This window comes from Dinoponera quadriceps, unplaced genomic scaffold, assembly GCF_001313825.1.
Source record: "Dinoponera quadriceps isolate SergipeBrazil2010 unplaced genomic scaffold, ASM131382v1 scaffold781, whole genome shotgun sequence".
NCBI classification, from domain to species: Eukaryota; Metazoa; Arthropoda; class Insecta; order Hymenoptera; family Formicidae; genus Dinoponera; species Dinoponera quadriceps.
This window is the reverse complement of record NW_014555039.1, coordinates 77996-88042: the sequence shown is the minus strand read 5'-3', so window position 1 is coordinate 88042 and position 10047 is coordinate 77996. Positions and strand designations below refer to the sequence as shown.

The window sequence follows — 10047 nt, the reverse complement described above, 5'->3', positions numbered from 1 at the left end:
AATATTACTTTAATGTAGCACACTGAAAGAAAAAAAGTGTTACATTCAAGTAATATTTGTTTAATCCAAATAAACTACTCCAATACTTCTTAGTAAATATTTACTTGAACGTAGCAATTATTTTCAATGTAGACAAGTTTTGAAAATATATTAGTGAAAAGTTTATATAATTTATAGTAATATTCGAGATACAAATATATATATGCATATATTTAAATATTCATATACTTTTTTCTATTATCTGTGCGTCTCTATTTGACCAACTGCTGCATAAATATAGTATAATGAGAAAAAGAAAAAAATGATATTTTCATATTTGTGATATTGTGTATATATAGGGTGTTCCAGATTAACAGGAACAAACTTCGTGAAAACGTAGAACAGACTAAAGTGAACGAAAAAGTCCTGTACCATTTTGCAGACAACCACGCAAAATTTCGAGTCATTAATTATTGAAAATGGCCATGTATAAAGGCTTCTTTAATTAATAACTCAAAACTTTGCGTGTTATTTGCAAAATGGCACAAGACATTTTTTGTTTATCTCATTTCGTCCTACGGCCTCCTTAATTTTGTCCATGCTGATCTGAGACACTGTATATTCGCCTCAGTTTCGTTTCAAATCAATATTTATTATTCGGATAGTGAAACAAACATACGAAACCGTAATTTTGCCTAATAAGTAATAAATTAACGAGAGACGCGCCCTCGTGATGCACCACTGGAAATACGGCACTTAATGAACGAACCTCCTTAACTTCAGATAAATAGATAAAAGGATGGGAGCCTTATCAGGACGCGCGGAACGCGACCACAGCGATAACGGAAATATCGCGATGCGCGAAGCTATTCGCCGCAGGTAGGAGAAACTCGGCGGTGTTGCTCGCGTTTATTAGGAAAATTAATCGGCGAGGAGAGCGGGGAGAATGAAAAATGTTCTGCGAAACGCTCGTTATCCGGAACGCCTGCTTAAAATTGCCCCGAATATTTCGCTGCCTCGTACGAGAGATTTTCCGAACGCGGAGCATGCATTTTTCCAAATTTTTAAAAAATTAATGAAAAAAATCACGCGTAAAATTATCCGTCGGACGCGATCGCACCTTCGCGTATTCGTTCGCACTTTCTATGTGTGATTGTATATTTATGAGGGAACGCTAGGAGAAAATTATAAAACAGCGAAAGCGCAAAATTTAATTATGTTACTGTGATAAGCGCTAACTGATAAATATGTAAAATGTGCGTTACGCAACGAGCGAAGGAAAAAAATATCTGCACGCCTCATCGCTTTTGGGATAATCCCGTGCGAGAAATATCGTTACGACGTGCTTCCTTCCCTCTCTTCTCCCTTCTCTTTCTCTCTCCCTCAATTTATCTTTCGTTCGATACGTTGGTATATAAACGAAGGCGGGTGTATTCCAATGGAGAGTCGCCTAGTGCGACGATATTTCTCTTCTACATGTAAATTTATTCCAGAAAGGATGAGGTATGCAAATACATTTTTCCACGTTGTACACCGGAGTTGTCGTCCTATGACGCTTATTTGTTATTAGTGTTATTATTATTATCCTTAAAATATGATTTATTCAGTGCTCTGGCACGAAAGATCCCCTCGAGAGCGCAGATCACCGTAAACAAAGTTTGTCCGAATCTCCCCTACCGGACTTACTTATACGTGCATGTCTGTTGAAAATCATACGGTCGTAACTTCTCATGAATCTTGATTGTAATCTCAAAGTGCACATGAACGTGCCACGTTTTCGAAAAATCGCGAGTTCACACGTTTTAATAGTCAATCGCAACAACAATATTATTGCGTTATCAGAAGCAACGAGGAGAAACATATAAAAATAATCTCGCCTATTTTCCGGGAAAGAGGAAGAAAAATGCGGTTTCTTTTCCGGCGCTGGCCGAGTGATCGGGCGATCTGCGCGCAATGACTTCTCCGATCAGCGCGCCTTTGTCCGGCGCGCGAACAAAAAGATATCTGCGTGTGATACCGTTTATCCGCTCGGCAGCGATAAGCGGCCGATTTATCGACCGATAGCGAGATAGACGACGAAAATTAAGGCGTTATGGACAAGCGTTGAATGTGAACGAGAGACGTCGCTGGACAGTGCGGTGTTGTCGTCGTACGTTTCCTCGCTTCCTCCTCTGTCAAGGGCTGCGAATTTTTCGCGCGCCGAAAGCGAGCCAAATCGCGCGAATCGCCGAGAAGAGAGGAAATAAATTTAACCCTCCACGTTTGCTCCTTTCACGAGACCACGGACGTCCATCTTGCTCATGATCAGGTCGCGGAAGCGGCGCCGATTATGGAGCGGAACCACCCCATCGAAGTCCACGGTTCGTTTCTGAACGAAGACGCCATGGCGGGTAAAAAGAGAAAGACCTTGATAAAAAGGGGAAAAGTCTTAAAGTAGTGATATCGCCTCACGACATTTCCTCGCCTGAATGTCAAGTGGTAAATGCGATTCTTTTTTTGCTGAATTCCTTCCTCAGACACGACGGACGCGGTGACGCAGACGATGGAGCTGCAGGATAACGCGCCGGTCTTTTACTCCAGCGCAACGATCATCACGATGCAACCCGGAGGTGAGTAAACGTTTCTTTCTTAACTTTAGCTAGCCACATTTATTTTTACGCGTCATGAGACCGCTCGACTTTGTCATTTACATTCTAATTGATATTCTTGAGTTTATAAGATAAGAATTGCAAGTACAAAGTCTGAATATAATCATAATAACATTAGGCCAATAGCATAGTGCAACCCGGTTGTGAATAAGTGTTTCTTTTTTAACTTTAGCTTTAGCCACTTATTTTCGAATCTTTAATTCATCTCACTCCAGTCCGTGAGACCGCTCGACTTTGTCATTTATATTCTAATTGACATTTTCAAGCTAGTAAAATGGGAATTGGAAGTACAGAGTCTGAATAAGATGTTTATAATATCAAGTCAAGTGATTTGGGTTTAAAAATTAAACTTATTAACTTATTATTGTAAGAAACAGATTGCAAAAAGGTGGAGAGAAAGGAATGTTTTCGAAAAAAAAAATTTCAAGTAGCTTATAAGTGCGATTTAAGGTTCCTGACGTCAGAATTGAGAAAACGCATGCCAAGGATTATAATATGTATATAAGATTCGGCATACTTGTAAAATGGTTCTAACACTTTCCTTGTACTGGAATAATCAATAAACAAAAATTAACTTGACACGGAACTTTCCTTTCTAATCTCTTTTCTCATGATTTTGCCAGTGTTAATTTTGTGACTACTTATTGATTGTGTTCGGGTAAGAGAAAAGTGTCCGGACATTTTTCCGGACAAGCGCCGACATCTTCGGAGAAAATCGTCGCGAAATTCTCCGAATAAAAGACAACGCCGGAGAAGGAGTCGCAAAGTAAGATATATCACGATTTCAATCTTTCGCATTCCAAAAGGATTTAACTAACCCGAGGTCACGTTACGGCACAAACGCGCCGCGGTGACGGTGAAATTGCCGACGGCGATAACGATTCATCGTCAAAAACGGTCTTCGCCTTTTGTTTATTCAACCGAATAACTGTCATTTTTCCAGCAAGTGACAGCCGATCTCCTCGGAGACCCATCCCCGTGAACACCATGGACTGGATCTCCACCCCCAGGTCGCAATTAAACGCGATCACCGGCACGCAATTCCTCGCCGGCGTCGAGCAGTTGGAAATTCAGCAAGTTATTGATTTGAGTACTCGTACGTATTTAGCGCGTGACGCGCGGACTCGCCGTCTTGTATGAAGAAAAGGGGTGAAGGGAGAGAGTAGAAAAAAAATATATATATTTGTTTTATTTAATCTATAATTAATTTTTTTAAATTGACTTCTTACACTTATCTATATATTTTTCAGATATACATGTACGCTTTCGTACATAAGGTGAGGCAATAACTATTACCATCTAAAATATTTTCGGAAAATAAAGATATTTTATTTACGGTTGAAAAGATGATAAAGGTTTATACTTACAGGTGTTCAAAGTAACCACCGGTAACAACGCGATTTCTGTGCATGGAAGAAACATTAGTATCAATTCAAGACTATATGATCTTGCATGAAGATAAACCTCGCTAAAATAAAAAAAATTCCACCTAAGTCCATTAAAAATATTATATTTTTGTTATTCAAAAATAATTTTCATGAATTGAAAGAAAAAAATACTAGTTAGAAAGAACGATACCTTCCAACTGATATAATTCTTAATTTGAAGATATTCTTCTTCCTATCCAATAATATTTCCTCTTAATCCATGAAAATTACTTTTGAATAATATAAGAATATTTTTAGAAGACCTATATAGAATTTTTTCATATGTATATAAGCAAGCTTTATTTTCATATAAGATTATATATTCTTGCTTATATAAGAATATGAGTCTCGAAATGATATTCATTTTTCTCCTACTCTCCAGATATCACAAGAAATCCCAAAGTCATTCAAGATATCCTGAAGAATATCTTGGGATGTCCTCAGTACATTCAAAATGATCTCAGGACATTTTATACTGTCTGAGCTTATAGTTCCAAGATATTCAATGTGGTAATAATTATTGCCTCACTCGGTACATACATATTAAAAACGTTAGACATTATCGAATATCGTCTCGGCGACGTTAAATCGACGATTTTGCGCCTCCTGGGCAGTGCTCGGCAGAGTGGACAGAGGACACCAGTACAGAGTGAAAGTGCCGCGAGCGGAGTCGCTCTTCCTCGCCATGGAGAAGAAGGATGAAACCAAGTCGAGACTCTTCGGCTGGTACAAGGGCTTCGTGCTGAACGTCTTGGATCAATGCGGCGAGACCGCGTTCGTCATCAGGAAGGACCCGAGCTGGATGCACATGCCCGGGTCGCGACAGGCAAGTTTACGCGCGAATGAACGGAAAGTCGTCGGGCTTCTCTTTTCTTTCGAGTGTCACGTAACCCAGCGGATCTCCGTTAGCAGCTTCGGTTCGATTTTCAATAGATGACGTCACATACACGTGATACGGACAACAATGCTAATAATGTTTGTGCATTGTGCGCCGTTGCGAAAGCGGCACTTTCACGGCGATTACTTGGTCGAAGTCGTTTTTTCTCTCAAAGATTTTTCTCTTTTCGAAGATTACACCGAGCTCTTTGATTGGCTCAATAGAACCCGGTAAACATTAACAATAACATTACAACAATGTTATAATTTGCCACTCAACAATGTTATATATATATAATGCATGCTATATTTCGCTCACATTGTGTTGAATAGGAAATTATTGATACAATGCTATTGTTACTTGGTGTTTACTGGGAATAGCTGAAAGTTGAGTTCAGTCGCAATATTAGTCCTCGTTAACTCGTTAACACGTTCATTGTCAAGCTGAAAATTGGAATTTTGTGTGGTGGCCACATTTTTTTTATTTTTTTATTTAGTTTTTATTGTGCTCAAAACAAGTTAATATATTATTTAATATTGTGCTCAAAACAAGTTAATATATTATTATTGTGCTCAAAACAAGTTAATATATTATTTATACGCTTTTATTATTATATACATAGGATTTATGTACTCTAAATATCTATTACGCGATAACGCGTGATCGGCCGTTTGGTGAGAACTCGCGTGATTGGCAATTAAAGTGTTAATAATTCGCAATCCCCTCGATCGACGTCTGCTAACACGTCGATAACCACCAATATCGTCCGGCGATACGCATTTTGAGAAAACATTTCTGAATCTCATGATTCCATCAACTATCCGTTTCTATTAGGAGTTTCGGTTAATTTTAAAAGTTTTGCCTCAAAAACGCGTTTATTAAAAAAAAAAACGATACATTGTATTTCGATCGAAATATTTTCCACCGCTTGCCACAACTTTTTCCCATCTCTTCGGCAATAAGTGGATCCCACGGTAGAAAAAAAAACTTATCTTTAGAAGCAATCCATTCATCGACAAATTTTTTTACTCCTCCAAGGTTTCAAAAGTGCGTATCTCGAAGCACATGTTGCATTGATCGGACCAAGTAATAATCAAACGATGATGCAATGTCTGGAGAATACATAGGGTGGGGTAAGACTTTCAAACGATCGTAGAAAGTGGTTTGATCAATATCCAATTGTTCTGCAAGTTCTTTGAATTGAATCTTCATCCAATAATACATCTAACCCTAGGAACTAACCGAAACAAGACAAAAATTTGTGTAGAAAAAAAATCGGAATTCATGTGAACCTTTCTAAAACGAGCAGTTGCGATATTTCGCATCTTTGAATAAAGTTATTATTAATTAAGTTCGTAATTTCCTTTCATTTTGTTGTACGAATGTCCATTTGCGCGAAAGAGATGCGTTTTTCTCACCCTCATCGTGCAGAGTTCGCGCGAGTGCACGTGCACGTACATAACGAGCGGAACAAGCGCGATTACTCATGGTTATTACCAATATAGTACGTCCAAATAGAAATAAGAGACGCGACGGGTGAGTTCGTTCACATTTCGTTCATGTTCCTTCACGCACGATGAATCGGCGAGTGTTTAATACGAAACACGTGCTGTCGAGCAGAGAATCACGGTGGAGAGCGCGAATCTCATCGGCAGCGTGGAGGAGAATTTTAGCGTGATAGGGCCGCACTTCACGGTCTACGACGCGTCTAAAACGCCGCTCTGCAAGATACACGGGCCCAACATCTGCGGCTGCTGCATGTACAAGGAGGCGTTATTTCAGGTAACGAGTAGAGATATACGAATCAAGTATCTGCGTCAAATCGAGTCGAATCGAATCTGCAAAATTTCATGTCGAATCGAATCAAATTTCTTTAATTCAAATCGGATCTTACTTATTTACATTGTTTTACTTACTTATTATTTTTTATTTATTTGCCGGGATTTACATTACACGCTAATTTGTGTATATTTGTGTATAAAGTACATTCAATGATATTAAAAACCTTTGTAAACGAGCAAAAATATTAATCACCGCATAGTTTAGAAAAAAACTCTCATCAATCACAAGCAAAATGATGTGCTAAATGTTAGAAAACTTATAAATACATATTAGAGGTGTGCAGAGTTTATAAACTAATAGATACATACGTATATCGTGTATTTTTTGTATGAGTCATGTATTTTTTGTATAAATTATGTAACGTTTTCAAACGTGCATATGTCTACGATGACGTGTCATTTCATGATCAGAACCACGCCAGATTAGCAAAACAACACTCTTACACGTATAATTTAGTCAATAATAAAAACAATAATTTTGAGAAACTAGTTTTTAACTTTAATTACTCATATTCATTTCTATCATTTTCCTCCATATAAATGAAACAGTCGAAAGAATGGGGCTAATTTGAATTCGAGCCTTTCAGATTCGAAAACGAAGTCGAATCGAATCAAAAAGCGATTCGGATTGGAACAATTCGCGTGTCTCTAGTAACGAGTCAACTGTTAAATATGTTATCAACGAACAATCAAGAGTTGCCATCGAGTGAGCGCTCCTGTTGTTAAAACAATTATGTATCCGTTCATCTCGTTCAATTCGGTTTCTCAGGTTGTATCGATGGACGGATCGCGCCAACTCGCGTCCTTGATGCACCAGTGGGACCACTTGAGCGTCGATTACGTACTGCTGCTGACGTTTCCGATAGACACCGACGTGAAAGTGAAAAGCCTGCTCTTGGGCGCCTCGTTTCTGATAGTAAGCACCTCCTCTTATTTGCCTATTTGCTGGCGACCGTACTTTTCCATCACGAGTGTGTTTTTGTTCTTCGTATTGCGAATCGCATCTAATTCCCGTTTCGTTTCAGGAATATTTGTACTTTCAACGGATTAGAAGAGCCTCCAGGAGGTAAAAGCCCGCGAGACCAACCATGCGCGAGCGATTTGTTATCTGAATAATCGCCCTCACCTTGGTTTTGTCCTCCCACGAAACAAGCGCGTGAACCATGTGTCATATATGAACTGATAGGTTCTGCTAAAGAGCCATTTGACGTTTGTGTACAGAGCAATTAGAGACAGCGCACAGTTGTACGGAACCTTGAAGTTATAGAATTGATGTACATACGTGTATTACGTAATATAATACTCACGGACGGTGATGTCTGAAGTACATGATTTATGCGTGTCAGCATATATGTGTTTGTGCATGTGTCTGTATATTGTTCTATTGAAAAATAAGTTTTAGCACATTACGTAAGTAATAAAAGACAGCAGCAAGAGTTCCAACATTGAAATATGCAAAAATACCTAAGTATAAAATGTCTACATATCTTTTTCCTTGGATAATTTTAATTTTTAAATGAGATATGACGTAATTTTGTTTAAGTCAAGTTGATAGATATTTGTGACGGTATCGTGCGAACCGAAACCGTGCCATAGTGAGCATTAATGATTTTGTATCGTAACGGAAAAACCGCCTATTTATGCAAAAATCAAGTTGTAGATAACACGCTAGACGGAAGAAAAAACGAGGAACGAACGGCGAATATAGATTTTCGTCGTTGCAATTTGGAAAATGTTTACGCCACGACGAATCCGAATAGAACGTTATGGGCTGTACAGTCAGTCACAGGAAGGTTGCAACAGTTCTTCTGCTTACATACTGCAGAACACAAAAAATACGACGAAGCGAATTTAAGATTCACGAATATACACAATAGGTGGTCAGACAACTGTCAAAATTAGATATATGCATGTTAAAATTACACGTGTATAGTCATTTTCGAATTCCGAAATTCCGAAACATGTAAAAAATAACTTGCGACCGTCCTGTGACTGATTGTACAAAGTCGACAGATAAATAGATACAACACTATATCTATCAACGTTGACAGATAAATAGATGATGCAACACTATTTATTCAATGAATTTCGCAACGCATTGCGTATCCAACACGAAAATTTGTTTTTTAATAATTCTCTGGTAATATATATATTTCCTTATCGGATGTGAGGCGTGTTGCGAAACTCAGCGGAAAAAATTGTTGTAGCTATTTGCCAACTTTATACATTCGTCAAAATTAGATATGTACATGTCAAAATCACGTGTGTATATGTAATTTTGACAGTTCTTTGACTATTTACTACGTATGTTCGTAAATCATAGGTTCGCTTCGTCTTATTTTTTGTATGTTCCACATGTAAAGAAAGAAATCTACAACCTTCCTGTGACCGACTGTACGTATTTAAACGCGAACACAGGCATTCATATTACGAATTCGCTGTTCGTTCGCCCGGTGCATATTCAAACTGAATAAAAACACCTGAACTGTAAATAAACATACGAATTTGAAGGCAAACGAGGCGATACGAGAGATCGCGTATGGTTTTCAGTAACAAAACTGGCAACTTGTGGTTACGTAAACGTTGCAAATATTATTTAAGTGGGTGCAAATTTTTACAAATGAGTGGTTGTATTTTCATTCGAACAAAACGTGCATTTCTAAGCAGCATGTAAATGTTCGAGAAATGTTCGCTCTCTTGGTTTGATTATATTCAAACAAAGTAAGAACGTCGAAGAACATATTTTAGAGTTTCGAACGTTTTAGAACCCCTAACCTTTTAGGTACGGCTGAATTCTGCGCGAAGCTATTTCCCTGGACTGCAGAGCAAGTTTTAAAAAAAATTTTCTATTTGAAACGATATAGCACTGTCCGTCAGGCATTGCAGTGCTGTATCGTTTCAAAAATAAATTTTTTGAATAAGCCACTATAGTGGCGTGTCGTCCTGAAAGATGATATCCGCGAAAGCCACTATAGTGGCGTGTCGTACCTAAAAGGTTAATATATATCTTACGTAGCAAAAATTTCGCAGTATCACAATTATGCTGCTCTGTTACAATTCCATTTTTTAATTAAAATATATACATCTTGAAGTTTGATTATAACAAATTATAACTGTTTATATTCTATTTATAACAAATTATTAAAAAAATATATTAATTGCTAAAAGATATCTTGTCGTCTCAATTATTTTTAACAATTTTAATATATCTCGATTATTATATTTATTTATAAGTTAATAACACGTCCGTTTGATTATTTATATGCTTGAATCAT

The 10047-nt window shown here is 37.8% G+C and overlaps 1 protein-coding gene across 4 annotated transcripts; it reads left to right on the top strand.

Annotated features, from left to right (window-relative positions):
- Nucleotides 1-223: 223 nt before the first annotated feature.
- LOC106742889 (phospholipid scramblase 1-like) lies at nucleotides 224-9842 on the top strand. Of its 4 annotated transcripts, XM_014616243.1 has the most exons (7): nucleotides 224-2369; nucleotides 2496-2588; nucleotides 3571-3723; nucleotides 4669-4880; nucleotides 6552-6713; nucleotides 7542-7688; nucleotides 7798-9842. In XM_014616243.1, the coding sequence occupies exons 1-7, from the start codon at nucleotides 2309-2311 to the stop codon at nucleotides 7840-7842; spliced, it is 873 nt and encodes a 290-aa protein (XP_014471729.1). In that variant the 5' UTR covers nucleotides 224-2308; the 3' UTR covers nucleotides 7843-9842. The 4 variants fall into 4 exon arrangements, with proteins under 4 accessions (XP_014471729.1, XP_014471728.1, XP_014471727.1 ...); XM_014616242.1 differs by having other exon boundaries at nucleotides 224-2339; nucleotides 7542-9842; XM_014616241.1 differs by having other exon boundaries at nucleotides 7542-9842.
- Nucleotides 9843-10047: the final 205 nt, after the last annotated feature.